Genomic DNA, 18,677 nt, shown 5'->3' with positions numbered 1-18,677 from the left:
GGCCTATGTTCTTTCCCTAAACTGTACTGCTGCAAAACCCAATTGGCAACTCTCTGGCCACATGTAAGTCCCTTGTAAAAGGTACCAAGGGCACTGTGACCAGGGAAGACCTCTAAGGGCTGCAGCACTTATTGTGCCACTTTTAGAGGCCCTGTACCTTTGCACACAAACACACACACACACTCTGCCATTGCAGGTTGTGTGTTTTGGTGCAGAACAAAGTGAAGAGTCGACATGGCAGACATGCCTGTGTGCCATGCCTACAAACCACTGCCCTGGGATGGGTAAGCCACCCTTCTGACTGGGTGCACTATAGCAGTGTTGAGGGTATAGGTGATTGAGCCCTGTACCTCTATAGTGTCCAAGTCCATTCTTAGACATTGTAAGTGCAGTAATGAAATACAGAGTATATGGTCTGGGAGTTTGTCATTACGAACTCCACAGCACCATACTGGCCTTACTGAAAACTGGGAAGTTTCATATCAAACTCCTCAGCACATTAAACCCACACTGATGCCAGTGTGGGATTTAATGAAAAATGCACTCAGAGGGCATCTTAGAGATGCCCCCTGAAAAACAACCTTACTCTAGTGTTCTGGCTGAGTGGCTGCTCACCAGCTGCCACCACCAGACATGTTTTTCAACCCCTGGGCCGAGACCCTGCCGCTCTTGGGGTCCTGAAACAAAGCACATCCTGGAACGACGTGCCAAGCCTCCTCCCCCAGGATGGGCTGGGTCCACGCCTCCTTTGTGAGCTACCCCAGCCATTTGCTGCCCCCAGCAACTGGCCCCCACGGGTTCTGAACCCTACTTTGGGTGGGAGAATCGGCGGGAAAAAACAAGTTAGGAGGAGAGGTGTGCTCACCTTTGCCAAACCCACCCCTCAGGTGGGGGAGGCAAGGTGAAGCACAACTCTCAGTCCCCGCCATCTTGAAGATGCGGGACCCAGCCAACCAGAGTGAGGCCTATGCCCCCTTCCCACTGGAGGGTGGCATAATAGGGGGTGTACCCACTCCAAGGAAGGGACCTATTGGTCCCGACCTGTACCTTCCTGTAACGCCCCTAAATTTAGTATTAAGGGGCAACTCTGAACCTTGCCTCCTCAGACAAGAAGAACAAGGACCGAAGAGCCGTGCTGAGGAAGAAGAGGAGGACACCAACTGACTTGGCGCCAGCACTAGCTGCCTGTCCCGACATTGACCTGCTACAGCAAAATGCTGGTGTGTCCTGCAGCCCCCAAGAACCTAGAGGACCTGGCCTGCCTTTCTAAACTAGACTTGGTCTCCTTTGAGTACCGGATTTGCTCACCCACAGACTCTGGCGCTCGTTAACTCTGCAATGCTGCACCTCTCTGCACCTGAGGCCCAAGACCTGAGTTTGAGTGGCCCAACACCACGAGGAGGTCTCCCCGGTGATCCTGACCTGGGATCTGGTGATCCCTGACCTGCCTCGAGTCTCTACCAATGCCTGCAGCCCCTTTCTGGAGGATCCCCCGACCGTGACTTGAGCTAGTAGGAGAAACCCGACGCCAAAAGGCACCCCTACACCCGATGGCCCACAGCCTTGGGTGGCCCAACCGAAGGTGCCCTAGCATCCCAACTTACCTTTCCAGCCGGTGGTCATCTCCAATAGATCTTCTTCCCGAGCCTGCAGTGTTTGTTGCAACAGGAAAATCCCCATTGAAACCAACAGGGCACCCGACGCCAAAACAGCACCCTGCACCCAGCCGCCCCAGTACAGCTGAGGGTTCACCTTGTGTGCTAAATGGGATCCCCCTTTGCCCTCTGCCTAAAATCAAGAGCTTTCCTCCCACAACCTTGTGGCCTGCTCGTAAGAAGCGAACAACAAGAGTCCCCCTATCACCACAGAATAACATTGGGCCTCAGCAATCTGCACCCGGCGGCCCAAGTGCAGCTGTGGATGCTTTGAGAGTGCATCCTCGACCCTGGGGAACCCTGGTTCTAACCCCAGTATACCAACTCCAAAACCTAAGTACTTACCCATAAACCGATAACACTGTTTTCTCACATAGGACTGCATTGACTGCTTTTCTGTGAAAATTCCTCGGTGTGGAGTTGGTTTGTATGAAACCCTAAGAAACTGCAAACGTACAAAAACTGAATTACTTACCTTTTCTCTAGGAAATATCCCAGTGTTATATCTAGGCATATCACACAGAGTAGAAAAAGTAACTTAAAAAGTAATCTGAACAGTAACATACAAAGTAATCTCAAAACTGTAAAGTAATTTTGACTTGACTTACCTGCAAACAACCCAATTGCATCCAACTGGGCAAACAACCCGATTGCATCCAACTGGGCAAACAACCCAATTGCATCCAACTGGGCAAACAAACCAATTGCATCCAACTGGCCAAACAAATCAATTGCATCCAACTGGATTTCAATTGTATTCAACTGCATTATACCTGCAAAGTGTTACTTCACTTACATGCACCAGGCCTGGCTTGGTTTGAGATATAAAATAAGTAAATCATATTTTTATAGAAACAAATTGGTCTGAGTTTAGTTTTTGAGTGTGTGACATCATTTCTTTCCTGAGTTTGTACAATAAATGCTTAACAGTACCCTCTGATAAAGAGAGTAAGATATTATCAACTTTTATCTCAGTAAGCCTTTGGGGATCCACTGGAACCTGTGCACACTATACCTTACTTTGGTATAGTATATCAAGAGACAGCTTCCTACACAGGCTACTCATCACTTCACTCCTGAGTTTAACACCTGAAAACTTCAGTTCTATCATTTAAAAAAAAAGAAAGAAAGACATGCAGTCATGCAATTATGATACTTTTATTAGTCTTACAAATTGACTGCAGGCTTTCAAGCACGTGTCCCTTCCTCAGGCAGTACAAGGAAACGAGTAGGAGACTGATTGGTCTGGAAAGTGAGCAACAAAAGGCCTATATTACCCTAACAAATGTATCACGCTTGCAAGATTTCATGTAGTCCTTCAGCTTGTGTTTACAAAATGTTAGTAGGGTATTTATTCAAACGTTAGTCTCAGCAACAGACTTTCCGCACTTATTTTTAATATCTCTGCTATCTTTAAGTTTTGTTGGAATTACATTTTTAATTCCTTCATTCTGATTGTAATGATTCAGATAAAATTTGCAGAATTTTGATTACTTTTAGAAATTTGAGATCCCAGAATGTGGAATAATGTTAATTCATTTTTCTATAACAGTAATGATGAGCAGGCAGGCCATCCTACGGTCACTGTCATTTTAGTCCCAACTTCTTCACAGAGGTGGACAAAGGCTTCTCAACTCTGAAAGGCTGTAACGAAGGTGGTAATCTGTTCCTATGAAAGTGGCTCACATAATCACAATGGAAGTAGCCTTCAAAGGAAGAAATCCTTTGCAGCAATGCCATTATGCCTGTGGTGCAATGTTGCCACCTAATGAGCAAATATTCATACTGTACATTTCGATTAGATTTCCAGTACCCGCACAAAAATGAAAATGCTACTTACCCAATATGCATCTGCTCTTGGCATGTAGAGCTGTAGAATCTCATGCCTATGCATAGATCGCCATCTAGTGTTGGGTCCGGGTGTTTGCACTTTGTTTTTCTTCGAAGAAGTCTTCCTAGTCGCACAGTTGGTGACTCCTCCTTCCGGTGATAGTGCGCATTGTCATCGACTCCATCTTCAGATTGTTTTCCCGCAGAGGTTAAGAGAATGGAGTAGTAGTAAAGAATAGAGATGGCTATGTGTATGTCTGAATTGTAACAAGAGAACTGCCGCAGGTACAGGTACCCAGGGAGGCAGGTGGGCGCATGAGATTCTACAGCTCCTCATGCCAAGAACAGATGCATACTGTGCAAGTAGTATTTTCAGTTCGAGGCGTGTGAGCTGTAGATCACATGCTTATACATAGACTATACAGCAGTCTCCTGTATGCAATGGCTATCCTGTAACTGATGGAGTTGTCTGAAATAATGTTTTAAGTACTGCTTGGCCCACATAAGCTTGTTGTCTGGCTAACACATCCACGCATTAGTGTTTGGTGAATGTGTGTGGTGTGTACCATGTTGCAGCTTTTCAGATGTCTGTGATAGAGATGTTCCCTAAGAAAGCCATAGTAGCTCCTAGTTTACGTGTGGAATGTGTTCTAGGGGGTACCGTTAGAGTCCTTTTGGCTTTTGGGTAGCAAATCTTAATACATTTAATGATCCACCTAGCAATACCTGATTTGGATATAGGATTGCTCTTGTGAGGTGGTGCAGAAGCAACAAAAGTTGTTTGGCGTTACGAAAAGATTTTGTTCTTTTAGTGAAATACAACAGTGCTCTTCTAACATCCAAGGTGTGTAGAGCTCTTTCTGCAACAGAGTCAGGTAGAGGGAAGAAAACAGGTAATTCAACCAACTGATTAATGTGAAATGCAGATACTACCTTAGGTAGGAATTTGGGGTTGGTACGAAGAACCACTTTATCTTTGTGTAGCTGGAAAAAAGGTTATTCTATGGTTAGTGCCTAAAGTTCACCCACTCTCCTTAATGAAGTGATTGCAATGAGGAAAGCTGTGTTCCAAGTAAGGAAATGCAGGTCACATTCGTGCTTGTGTTCAAATGGTGGACCCATGAGCCCTGTGAGGACTATGATAAGATTCCACACTGGGGCAGGTGGAAGTCTTGGGGGTATAACTCTTTTTAGTCCTTCCATAAATGCTTTGATTACAGGCACTCTAAATAGCGATAAATGTTGCCTATTTTGAAGATAGGCTGCAATTGCAGCGAGATGCAGTCTGATGGATGTATAGGCCAATGAGGACTGCTGTAGATGTAAGAGGTAGCAGATAATGTTTTGTATGGAAGCATCCAGAGGGTTGATGTTATTGTTATTGCAATAGATAACAAATCGCTTCCATTTGGCTGTTCAGCAGGCTCTTGTGGTAGGCTTTCTAGCCCCCTTAATAATGTTCATACAGTCTGGTGGAAGGTTCCGATAACCAAACTCTATGACTTCAGGAGCCAGATCGCAAGGTTCAATTTTTTGGGACCTGGATGTTTGATTTTTCCATGGCTCTGTGTGAGGGGACTGGGAGTTAGATGTAATTTTGATGCGGTACCAGAGAGAGTTCCAACAGGGTTGTGAACCAGGGTTGACGTGCCCATGTTGGAGCTACCAGTATTAGTGTGAGGGATGTTTGTCTGAGTTTCCGAACCACTGATGGAATGAGTGGGAGAGGCGGAAAAGCGTAAGCAAATATCCCTGACCATTTCATCCATAGAGCATTGCCTTTGGTCAACGGGTGTGGATACCTGGAGGCGAAGCTTGGGCATTTTGGGGTGTTGCAAACAGATCTATGTGAGGGACTCCCCAAGCTTGGAAGTATGGGTGGAGAACTTGAGAGTAAAGTTCCCATTCGTGTAGTTGATACCTCTGTCTGATGAGGCGGTCCGCAATCTGGTTGAGAACTACTGGGAGTAGTTCCGCTAGGAGATAGATTTTGTGGTGAATAGCCCACCTCCAGATGTCTTGGGCTAAGTGGGACAGTTGGAGAGAGTGTGTGTGTCCCCCGTATTTCTGAATGTAATGCATAGCTGTCATGTTGTCGGTTCGAACCAAGACAGCTTTGCCAGAGAGGTGATCTTGAAAGGCTTTGAGAGCTAGAAAGATTGCCATCAGCTCTAAATGATTGATGTGGAGCAACTTTTGATGTTGGCTCCACAGGCCTTGCACGTTGTGTTGTTCAAGATGAGCTACCCGTCCAGTTAGGGATGCGTCCGCTGTTAATACTGTCTGTGGAACCGGGTCTATGAACAGCCGTCCTCTTGACAGATTTTGGGTGTTCCACCACTGCAGAGAGCGATGAGAACGGCCGCTTACCAACACTAGATCAGTTAATCGACCATGTAACTGGATCCACTGACTGGCTAAGCATTCTTGAAGTGGAAGCATGTGCAGCCTGGCATGGGGGAACGATCATGATGCAAGATGCCATCATTCCCACCAGTTGCATAAACACTCGAGCTGGAAGTGATCGAGTGGCTTGAAATTTGAGAATTAGCATCTGAATGTTTCTAATTCTGGCTGCGTTGGGAAATGTTAGAGCCCTTTGAGTATCCAGAGTGGCTCCTAGGTAGTTCTGAATTTTGTTTGGCTTAAGATGTGATTTTACCACATTGACTGTAAACCCTAGCTGGTGAAGTAACGGAATGGTTATGGAAGTATGGTTGCAGCATTGTTGGTACGTGCTAGCTTTGATGAGCCAGTTGTCCAGATAGGGGAAGACATGTATGCTTTGTCATCTTAGATGCGCACCTACGACCGGCAGACACTTTGTGAAGACTCTGGGGGCAGTGGTGACTCCGAATAGGAGTACTTTGAATTGGTAATGTTGACCTGCTACCACAAACCTGAGAAATTTGCGGTGAGCCAGATGGATTGGATTATGAAAGTAGGCATCTTAAGTCTAGAGTAGAAAGAAAGTCACCCTTTTGCAAACGGGGTAGAACCTGTTGAAGTGCTACCATGTGGAAATGGTCTGACTGTATGTAAAGATTTAGTTCTCTGGGATCTAATATTGGTCTGAGAGAACCGTACTTTCTGGGAATTAGGAAGTAAAAGGAGTAGACGCCCGACCCTTGATGTTGTGGTGGTACGGGCTCTATAGCTTGTTTTAGAAGCAGGGATTGTACCTGTTGTCTGAGACAGTGTAGGTGATCCAGGAAAAGTTAGTGCGACTTTGGAGGAGTGTTGGTGAACACCAGGCAGTAACCGTAATGGATAATTTGGAGCACCCACTTGTCTGTTGTTATTGACTGCCACTTTGGTAGAAATTGTGACAGTCTTCCCCCCACAGGTGTTAAGTGTTCGGGCGGAACTAAGGGCAAGTCACTGTTTTGTATGGGAGGGGGAGGTACATGTGTTGGAACCTCTACCGCTGCCTTTGCTGTTGTTTCATCTATAACCACCTCTGAAGTAAGTTTTGGAACCCGAGGGTTGGTTATTGCCCTTATAGGTGGATGCAGTGTCCGAGGAAGTGGTTAAGGATCCTGCTCGATAAAAGGAGCGCCGAAAGGAACCACAGCCTTGTGGAGACTGAAGGGCTCCCATTGATTTAGCTGTGGTAAATAAATTATTACCCTGGCAGAATTTCTAGGCATTAACAAAGTATCATGCATCAAGTGAGAAGCAGAGTCCGTGGTATCTGAGTTAAAATGGGCTTTATTCCAATAACTCGAGTCAAAGGGAGAATATGTTCCATCACCTCTGAGGTTCAGGAAGAGTCTTCTAACAATTATTTACTGAACATAGTATATATACATTTCTTGTACATAGGCTAAGCAGAGCAAGGAAGAAAATGAGATAAGAACATGTGGGTGTACATGAGGGTGTGTACTTTGATGAGTCATAGGTAGGTGATAGGTAGGTGTCATAGGTGGGTGGGTACTTAGGAGGAGTTTGCATGACCAGCTGGAACTCTGCCCTACTTGTGTGCAACTTGGACATGACGTGCAATTGACGTGTAACTGGGAGGAAGCTGACTTTCAACCTAGTAGAGAGATCTCTTGTGTCAAGGCGACTTGAGCACGTCTTGTACAATCTGATATGATAGGGGATGTATTATCTGGAGCAAAAGTTGTTCGTCACTAAAAGACAGAGAGGGCATATTTATTCGTTGCATGAGCTTTCTATGGGTGCAAGCACTGTGATTTACTTAAATGGAGACAGAATGGCTAGGCCCTATCTCCCTCGGACGGGTTCTGTGTACTTTTCCTCACCGGGCAGGGATGCCACTCTGTACAGCCGACGGATAACTGTTATTCATAATACTGTCTTGGCAGGCTTCTTGCTGACGTGACTGCAGCTCAGTATGCCAAGAGTCATGAAAACATTAATTCAGAAAGTGGTTTCAGGCTCAACCAGTACGATATTTATTTAAAAGAGCACAATGCAAAATGCAAATACATGGGCCTTCATTTTAGCTTAACGTTTGGGAGACTTGATGACTTGACTTGCAGGACATGTTTGCAGAGGCCTAGTGATTCAGGCCACTACGGGAAATATGCATGGGTGACATGCACATGACATGTAACATAGGGTATATGTAGTGGACATATTTGGTCAGGCAAAATATCATTTTCCTCATAGCCACTTCGGTATCTTTCTTCATCTTCTCAAGTGAAGAATCTACCACCTGCCCAAACAGGTGTTCTTTATCGAATGGTGTGTTCAATATTATTATTATTTAAGGTTTTTTGTAAAGCGCGCAGTAACCCTGGAGCATCCCGGCGCTATTGAGGTCTGAACCTCTGGTTTGAACCCTGAAATGCGTAGCCAGGCGTACCTTCTTAAAAGGACACTAGTGTTCACTGCTCTGGCAGATGTATCAGCTGCATCAAGGGAGCACCTAATTTGATTGTTGGAAATTAGTTGTCCCTCACGTACCAGGTCTTGGGATTTAGATTTATATTCTTGGGGTAAAAATTTGATAAGTTGTTCCATTTCATCCCAATGCACAAGGTCATATCTGGCTAACAGCGCTTGTGTGTTAGATATGTGACAGAAGTTCGCTGCCTGGGAGGCTATTCTTTTCCCTGAAGCATCAAGGAGCTTTGACTCTTTATCTGGGGGGTGGTGCGTCTCCAGTAGTCTGGGAGTTTGCCCTTTTGCATGCATTAGAAACAACTAATGAGTCTAAGGGTAATTGTCCTCTTATGTAGACTGGATCAGATGGTGCAGGCTTGTATTTTTTATCCACCCTAGTGGTAAGGATACGTGCCGTTACAGGATCCTTAAATATGTCGTCTACATGTCTGGTCATTCCATTAAGCATGGGCAACATATGTGTGGATTTTTGTTGTGCTGTTTAATGTTTCAAAGAGGAAATCCTCTTCCAGGGATTCTTTATGTAGCTGGACCCCATGGTAATTGGCGGCCCTGCCTAGCAATTCAATATATCCTACGCTGTCGTCTGGTGGAGAGGGCCTGGTAGGATATAGGTCAGGGTCATTGTTATAGTCATCCCACTCATCTGTAGGTCCAGGCTGATTATAATCATTAGTATCATCCCCATCCCCAACCCCATCACCCTGATCGTCAGGTATATATGGTGGTGAATGCTCGGGTGAAGTTGGCACAGGCAGGGACTGAGGTAAAGGTGGTGAAGGAAGAGGAGAGGAAGGGTTTGTCCCAACAGTTCTCTTCTTTAACACCTTCAATGCTACAGGAGATTTTCCTCCTGTGCTGATGTGCCTGGATTCCCATTGTTCATGACAAGGTCAGCTCGTCATAAGCACAGCTCCAGTAGTACTGCATGACGAGCTGACCTTGTCATTAGCATAGAAGAGGTTAATGGAATGTGGTATTCCTCTTTGGTAGTAGCCCCTCTTTTTAAAGTCACTTTGGTAGTAATGTGGCCGGTTTTTGGATGTATGACCAAATGTTTCTGTTTTGGGTCCAGTTTCTTGAGCCGATCACCGAAACTATGCTTCTTAGGTGACTTTGGTGTATCAGCCTTTTTACGCCGAAATTTTCGGATCCAAGGTGGTTTTCGGTGCGAGTGGTGATGATCGGAGCCGGACTCAGGGGCATCTTAAGAATTTTGGGGCTCTGGGCCAAACATCTTTTGGGGGCCCCTTTGGGAACAGCATTGGATTTGTGGTCCAATTTAACCTCTATCATGCCCCAATTTGTTCCAAATTCTAAGCGCGTTTAAATCTAATATTTAGGGATGGTGACGTGTTTTTAATAATGTAACACAGTAGCAGCTCACTAGTATTATTGCAAATAATATCAGTGACCTCCTCCCATTTCTCCTATGAGCAAGCCAGTTTTTTTTTCTAAAAGAAACCTTTTATGGATGTTGCTCAAAATGTCTGGAATAGAGTCCCACATACCACTTACATTGAAAATAAATAAAAGTGAAATGGTTTTTAAAATAATTTGTTGAAGAATTATTTAAGGTCATTGGGCCAAGACTCTTTCCAGAAAAGAGCTGGCTCTATCAGGGGGCCCCCTGAAAGTTTGGGGCCCTGGGCCAGAGCCCACTTTGCCCATGCCTTAAAACGTCGCTGGCAAGACTTAATCCTAAAACGTCTCTGGCTGGACCTGGTCTTCGATCCCAAAGGCTTTGGCTCGGTGCCTGATTTGGAATGGGGCTTTTCAGAGCCGGAAGGCTTTTTTGTAGGCTTCGGTGCAGAGCCAGGAGGCGGGGCATAGGAAGCACGGTCTCCGTGCTGACCAGGGCCTGAGGGTACGGGTTGGTCCGGAGCCTTGTTTTTTGGTGGAGTTGGGGCGAAGTAGGGCCTGTACTTACAGTATGTTGTCCATGCGGGATGTCTTCATCCTGGTCAGAGCCATCGTCGGAGAGGGAGATCTGTTCTTGCTCCTCCACGGCTCCGATAGGGTTGTCGGCCTCTTCATCCGATTCAGGTCCGAAGAGTTCCGGAATGGAGCCTGTGAGTTGACTCTGCATGTCTTGTCGTTGGGCCCAACGGTTGCGAAGAGTCTTTTTGGAGCTGAAAGCTCGGCACGCGTTCATTGTGTTCTGGTGACAGACACAGGTAGCACACCTCGTATGAATCGGTGCGTGGATATTTTGCGTGGCCCTGAGGACAGAATTTAAAACAAGTTTGTTCCATCGACTGTGAGTCGAACCAGAGGCTAGGCCCAACGGCTTACCACGAGCTCTCCGATCGAAAAGAGTTTTTTGTAATTACATGATCCACGAAGAATGGATAAAGCGATCGAAAACAATACCGTCAAGGTTGAGTGTTAAAAGCACCGAGAGAAACTGAAGGATCACCGTCGAACCGGAGTAAAGCGAGTCACATCCGAACCTGATGGCGGAAAAAAACAATCTGAAGATGGAGTCAATGACCATGCACACTATCACCGAAAGGTCACCTACCTTGTCAGTAGGAGGACTTCTTCAAAGAAAAACAAAGTGTAAACATCCGGACCCAACACTAGATGGCGATCTATGCATAAGCATGTGCTCTACAGCTCACATACCTTGAACATGTTATTTGCAACATGTGAGGCTCTCTGCATGACTGATATGGTTGACTTGGCCTTTTTTCTGCGGAGGTGGTGCTGAAAAAATGCTCGGTGACATCAACAGTATACAATAATGACCCTGAACATGGAGCAGGCAGCAATTCCACCTACAGGAAGGCCACCATCCCCACAATCTCAATGGAGGATGCAGATGTGGACACATCCTGTCATCACTTATTTCTAAATCAGGCCTTCCCTCTGGATTGGAATTGTAATGGTCTACAAAAGCATTATCACCAATTAATCTTAGGACAGATTCATTTTTAAAGATTTTTTTTTTAACCTGTGCACCTATGTTTTAGCTTAGCTTCTATTACAGAGTACAATTTCTAGATGGGAAGTATGGGTGTGCAGGATTTACAGAAAGGTATCCGGTTCTGTTTCACAGAGGAGCTCTCTTGTTGCTAATATCGATGTTGTTCTTTATGGCCAGATTTTTACGGTACTAGACGTATGAATTCTACATACAGTTTAATGTCTTATTTCAAGCTTGGTGAAGGGAAAGGGCATCATTAATGGACTTGCAGGTGCTGTTAAAATCATAGTTTCACAGTGATGCTTTCCTAACACTTAGCGAATATGTCTCGCAGTATTTGGTGATGTTGTACATCAGACTTCAAGGTAAAGCTCTTTTAATAATGAGTGGAAAGGGGCCTCACCCCTTGTGGATTTGTAGGTGAAGTAAAAGATGTGATTTACGACTAAATTTCTTCTCACACTCAGTGCAGGGAAAGGGTCTCATATTTGTATGGGTTATCAAATGCCGCACAAGGTTTGACTTGCGATTGAATCGTTTCTTACACTCATTGCAATGAAACGGTCTCACTCCAGTGTGTGTTCTTTGGTGTTGTAGAAAACGTGCCTTCTGAGTAAAGATCTTCTTGCACTCAGTGCAGTGATAGGGTGCCACTCCCGTGTGTATGATTTGGTGACTGTGAAGATCTCTCTTATGACTAAAGCTTTTCTTGCACTCACTGCAATGAAATGGTTTCACTCCTGTGTGTGTTCTTAGATGCGTTACAAGATTTTGCCTCTGAGTGAAGCTTTTCCCACATTCTGTGCAGTGATGAGGCCGTTCTCCTGTGTGTGTTCTTTGGTGGTTTAGAAGGTGTGACTTTTTACTGTAGGTTTTCTTACACTTTGTGCACTGAAAGGGCCGCTCTCCTGTATGTGTCCTTTGATGGTCTAAAATATGTGACATTTGAGTGAAGCTCTTATCACATTCAGTGCAGCTATAGGGTCTCTCCCCAGTGTGGGTTCTTTCATGTACTAGGAGATTCTGTCTTTGAGCAAAGGTTTTCTTACACTCAGTGCATTGAAAGGGCCTCTCTCCGGTGTGTAACCTTTGATGCTTTAAGTACTTTGACATTTCAATGAAGGTCTTTTCACACTCTGTGCAGACAAAAGATTTCAGCTCTGGATGGGTTTTTTGATGTGCTCGAAGATTTGACTTTTTAGTGAAGGTTTTCTCACATTCGGTGCACTGATATGGCTTCTCACCTGTGTGTGTTCTTTGATGGTCTATAAGATTTTGCTTTTGAGTGAATCTCTTCTCACACACAGTGCACTGAAAAGGCTTCTCTCCCGTGTGTGTTCGTTGGTGTACTTGAAGACTTTGCTTTTGAGTGAAGCGCTTTTCACACATGGTGCAGGGGAAAGACCTCAGTGCTGGATGGATTTTTTGATGCATCACAAGGAGTGCTTTTGTGTTAAATGTTTTCTCACATTCTGTACAGGCAAAGAATCTGTCACTCTTGTGGATTCCGTGCTGTTTTACACTTCCGGTCCTTGCCTGATGGGCTGCGGAATGAAAATAAAAGTAAATTATCTTGGAAGGTAAATGGTTTATGTATATATTAAAAATGCAATGCTATAATTGTGTACCCAGAAATTCATCAATAGAAAAGAGCCATCCAGTGCAGTGATTAGTTCATGTTATAAGGACCTAAGCTACACAGGTGTTGGGCCGTGGATGACAGGTGTAAATATAAATAAGACTTGCAGTATTTCCACTTTCTTAGAGATATGCCTTCTGCATCTTCCAGGAGAATTCCGTCTACTAGAATAATCTCCAAATCTTAAACTAACCAATCAGTCATGTTCCAGATCAAGCACTTTGCTGCATTTAAAAAAAAAATCTTTTTATTCAGATCATAGGCTCTTTCAATGACACAGTACTTGAAGATTGATGGCAGGTGAACATAGAGGCGACAAATAAATACATACAAGTTAATGTGAACATCATGATTCTGCACAATCAAACCGCAATCCTTACATAACATCATGTCGGCAACGAGACAGTTTGAGTATCCATCACCCCCCCTCTGTAGCTTCTCCACACCCCCCATATCTTTTCCCATTTCCTAGGACACCCGCTACTCTTGTATATCACTCTTTCAGCCCTTTGGCACCAGTCCAGGTCGTGCTCCCATTCTTCCACAGTCGGCAGGATGTCACCACCCCACAGTCGGGCTATGTTTCGCTTGGCGACCATACTTGCTAATGCCAACCAGATCTTATCCCATTTAGGCCAAGTGGTGTCATTTGTCACTCCTAGGATATGCCATCGGGCCTCCATCGGAACCTCCGCCCGATCACCTCGGACATAATGGCTGCTAGGCTGGACCAGTACGCTCGGATCCTGGCATCGTCCCACAAAATGTGGAAGAAGGAGCCTTCCTCCCCACAGCCTCGCAGACAGAACCGTGAGTCAACATAACTAATACGATATTGTTTTGTGCGAGGGGTGTAGGAGCGGTGCAGGATGCGCAACTGAACCAGCCTAAACCTTGCGCGGATTGCCACTTCCCAGGGGCTCTGCAGTGCCTCCCGCCAGTCATCTTCCTCCAGCAACCCAACATCAGACTCCCATTTTTCTCGGAGAGGCCCTTTGCTGCATTTTTAAATTACTGCTAAACCTTTTCAAAAAGGCTTCTGTCCAGACAGGGTTCAGAGGAGGCCTCATACTGCCCATACACTGACTGAGCTCTGCCAGCTAAAAGATGGGTTTAAGCACAATGTGGTCTAAAAACAATGGTCCAGCCTTCCTGTCAGCTCAACTTGAGCAGCACCAAAATAACAACATATATGGTATTTATTTATTTATCATGTGAGGGAGGAAAGTGTAAAAGAGAGCTCAACAAGACCCATATTTCATGTAGTAGCAGCAGTGACATTTTATCCCGTTCTGCAGGTATTAAAACTGCATTATGCACTTATAGACAAATGGGCATCCCTGATGTTCTTGTAATATATTTCTATTTCGGGCCCACAAAGATGAGTGGATCCTCATTTGTGATATATTTCAAACCAATATGGATAGCCCATCATTGTTTATGTAATGTGCCTCCTTTCTGCACCCAACGAGGTAGATTACTATTAAAGAAGCGGTCGCAGTTTCATGCGCGGCCCATTCTTTAGTGCAGAACATTCCAGTACTAAATGTGCAGAAGTGTGATTTTAAGGGGACGTTCCCTCATTTGCACGGGGATGTGAACCCATACAAATAAGGAAACACTTTGTCTCTGCACCTGTGCCGCATTAGATACACAGAGTTAAAGGAGTTGTCAGGAGCCTCATTGAGTCTGCACCACACTGAATTGGTGCACAGTCATGTAAGAAAGTGGTTCTGTATATACTGGACCAAAGTAAGGTACAGTGTCCACAGTCCCCAGCGGTTTGCAGAGGCTAAAGTTAGATATAACGTGCCAGCCAGCCCAAAGCAGCTCTGCCAGTGACTCTGCCGTGACGGGAGGAGACGCTATCACTTGAGAATACTTATATTATTTTGTTACCTGAGACGGACTGCATCTATATTATTGCACCTATTGGAATTCGCCTCCTTAAAAGAATTGTTTCTATATATTAGAAGTTGGAAATACAGACTACTACTGATATTATTTATTACCTTTCCTCAAGATCATATTTAAGAGCCCTGACGAAGTTCCCTCTGGCAAAAAACGTGAACGAAACGCGTTGGCTGTGTGCCCTTTTTTAAGGATTTATTTAAATAAAAAGAAGTACTTTTGGAATATACTTTGACTGCTGCCTCTTGACTCTGCAACGTGTGCACCTTCCGCTTTCTTTGAAACAAACTAAAGTTAGATATAACCTTACTTTCTAAAGTGGTGGCTTGGTCGAGCAGTAAGGCAGTATCAGAGGACAGTTTAAAGCATTTTTTGTACACACTTAGTCAGCAAATGGTCTCAAACTCAAGAACTAAACTTTAGGCCAATTGTTTTGTATCAAAATATATAGTTGTTTTATTTTAGAACCAACAAGGTATCAAAATATACTTTTCTCAGAATGAGTTACTTTAGTTAAATACTTTTCAAATAGGCAATAGACTTTTTGAATACAATAGTTACAGTGCTTGCAATAGGCAACCCAATTTCAAACACAATGGTACATTGAGCTCAATGGTAATTTCTACTTAAATGCAATTAGTTACTTTAAAGATTACTTTTCTAACCACAGGACTGGATCCTACATTCAGTCCTGGGACATCTCCTGTAAACAATTAAGTAAAAGCGTTTTGGTTACAGTTCTGATTTTTAAGGAATATTATTGTATTTTCAAAGTTGACAGAACTTTTTCAGCAAAAAGCAGACAATGTTATCCTATGGAAGGAATTTCAAGTTACTGGTAAGTACGGTTAAAATTACTTTTCAGGGTCAGTGCTGGGCTGGAAAGTACAGCACTGGGTTCTCTCCTAATCACAAATGAGTGAATCGGAATTAGTTGTTCAGCTGAATTTAGATGAATAATTTAAAGTTTCAAAACTCAAACACTTAGAAGAATTTCCAAGTGAAACCAGCCAATGTTACCCTATGGAAGGAAAAGGAGTTATCAGCTTTTGGGTAAGTACTCGACCGGCAGAGTTAAGGTTCTGGGCATAGACTCAGGGGTCTCCCAGGGTCAGGTAGGTACAGGTTTTGCACCCTCAGCGGCACAGGGGCGGCCGGATGCAGAGAGAGTAGGCCCAATGCTATCCTATGGAGGATAGGGGGCCTCCATTTGGTGGCTGCTAGCAGGCAGGCCACGCGGCTTTGGGAGATGGGCTCCTGGTCATTTACACAGGGCAAGTGGGGAAGTGGGGAACAGCCACGCCAGCAAGAGAGCCACCTGGTTCACCGACGAGCTCCAGACCTCCAAACGCGCATGCCGGAAACTGGAGAAAATATGGCTCCACGAACGCACACCGGACAACCACGCAGCCCACATGGGCGCCACCCGCAGACATCACCACCTCATCAGATTAGCCAAGAGATCCTCCTTCAAAGACCGCTTGGACAACAACGCACACGACAGCAAAGAGCTCTTCAGCATCGTGAAGGAACTCTCCAACCCCAGCACCAACGACATCCCGTCCTCACAAGAACGGTGCGACTCACTAGTCATCTTCCACCGCAAGATCGCTGACATCCACCACAGCTTCAACACCACGACGGCACCAACCACGCCAGACTCCATCTCCCCTGTGAACACCACCAGCGCCATCCGCCTGACCTCCAGGTCCAACGACGATGAGACACGTAAGGTCATGAACTCCATCCACTCAGGATCTCTGTGCCCACACCACGTATTCAACAAAGCAGACACAGCCATCGCACCCCAACTACTGAAGGTCATCAACATCTCCTTCGAAACAGCGACATTGCTGGAAAGCTGGAAGCACGCTGAAATCAACGCCCTCCTCAAGAAGCCCAAGGGGGACCCCAAGGACCTCAAGAACTTCCGGCCCAGCTCCCTGCTCCCGTTCCCGGCAAAGGTCATCGAGAAAATCGTCAACAGGCAATTGGCCCGCCACCTGGAAGACAACATCTTGGACCCATCCCAGTCGGGATTCAGACGACACCACAGCACCGAGACAGCCCTCATCGCCGCCACAGACAACATCAGGCGCCAACTAGACAAAAGCGAAACATCACCCCTCATCCTCCTAGACCCGTCGGCCGCCTTCGACACAGTCTGCCATCGCACTCCAAAGACACGCCTCCTAGAAGCCGGAATCCAAGAGAAGGCCCTTCACTGGACCACGTCCTTCCTCTCCGGCAGAACCCAGAGCGTCCGCCTCCCACCCTTCCTATCCGAAGCTACCGACATCATCTGCGGCGTCCCCCAGGGCTCATCCCTCAGCCCGACGCTGTTCAACATCTAAATGCCCCCCCTCGCACAAGTGGCCCGCCATCATGACCTCAACATCATCTCCTACGCCGACGACACCCAGCTCATCCTCTCCCTCACCAAGGACCCACACACCACCAAAACCAACCTCCACGAGGGAATGAAGGCCGTCGCAGACTGGATGAGGAGCAGCCATCTGAAGCTGAACTCGGAGGTACTCATCCCTAGGACCCACCCCCTCAGCCTGGGACGACTCCTGGTGGCCGACCACACTGGGAACAGCACCAACACCCACCGACCATGCACGCAACCTAGGATTCATCCTCGACTCCTCCCTCTCCATGTCTAAGCAGGTCAACGCCATCTCCTCCTCCTGCTACAACACCCTCCACATGCTCCGCAGGATCTACAAGTGAATCCCGACTGAAACAAGAAGAACGGTGACACAGGCCCTCGTCAACAGCAGATTGGACTACAGCAACGCACTCTATGCAGGAATCCCAGCAAAACACCTACGACGACTACAACGCATCCAAAACGCCTTCGCCCAACTGATCGTCAACGTCCCCCGCTGCAGCCACATCATCCCCCACCTGAGAGACCTACACTGGCTCCCCGTCGACAAGAGGATCACCTTCAAGCTCTTCCCCCACGCACACAAAGCACTCCACAACGCCAGCCTACCTGAACAGCAGACTCAGCTTCTACACCCCCACCCGCCAGCTCCGCTCCGCCAGCCCCGCCCCCGTCGCTGTCCCCCGCATCCAACCAACGACTTCCGGCGGCAGATCCTTCTCCTACCTCGCCCCCAAGACCTGGAACACCCTCCCTACCCACATACAGCAGACCCAAGACCTACTCGCCTTCAGAAGACTCCTCAAGACCTGGCTCTTCGACCAGTAGCAGCAGCACCCCTCCCCTCAGCGCTTTGAGACCCTCACAGGTAAGTAGCGCGCTCTACAAGTACTCTGATAGTTGCTGCACTTTTAGCGGCACTCGGGCGGCTGGGTGCAGGGTGCTTTTGAGCCTTCTGGCGCTCAATGTTATCCAATGGGAGACTTGTAATTTCAACAAAGGCTGCAGACTCGGGGACGGAGATTCTTCAGGTGCGACCACCACTTTGAGTGGTAAGTTGGGATCTTGGAGGATAGGTAGACACCCAGAAGTTGGGCACAGGGGGCCGTGGGACGCCGGGTGCAGAAGTGTCTTTTGGTTTCGAGAAATCTTACCCTCAGCTGGTCGCGGTTGGAGGGGGTCCCTGGTTCTGAGGCTGCAGGCGTCATCTGGTTCATCGAGGAGGGTCTTTCGGCACTGGATTCCAGGTCACAGTCACCGGGGGGACGTCCTTGTGGTCTTTGTCCACTCAAGCACAGGCCGGGCTCGGCGGGTGCAGAGTGTGCAGGATACACGGTTCCTGGCTGGTACCAGGGGTGTTGCTGTTTGAGCAGAACCACTGCTCGTGGGAGTCCCAGTCTTTAGATGAGCAAGGCAGGCAGGTCCTCCGTGGTTTTCAAGGTT

General features: G+C 46.5%; 1 protein-coding gene across 1 annotated transcript in view; it reads right to left on the bottom strand.

Annotated features, from left to right (window-relative positions):
• Window positions 1-10,457: 10,457 nt before the first annotated feature.
• LOC144772332 (uncharacterized) overlaps window positions 10,458-18,677 on the bottom strand; it is a 76,901-nt gene continuing 68,681 nt past the window's right edge. Inside the window, exon 8 of the mRNA XM_078656573.1 lies at window positions 10,458-12,833. Within this exon, the coding sequence (XP_078512699.1) occupies window positions 11,689-12,833 (1,145 nt within the window). The 3' untranslated portion in view covers window positions 10,458-11,688. The remainder of the gene's footprint in view (window positions 12,834-18,677) is intronic.

This window comes from Lissotriton helveticus, chromosome 8, assembly GCF_964261635.1.
Source record: "Lissotriton helveticus chromosome 8, aLisHel1.1, whole genome shotgun sequence".
Taxonomy (NCBI): Eukaryota; Metazoa; Chordata; class Amphibia; order Caudata; family Salamandridae; genus Lissotriton; species Lissotriton helveticus.
This window is presented reverse-complemented; position numbering and strand designations above follow the sequence as displayed.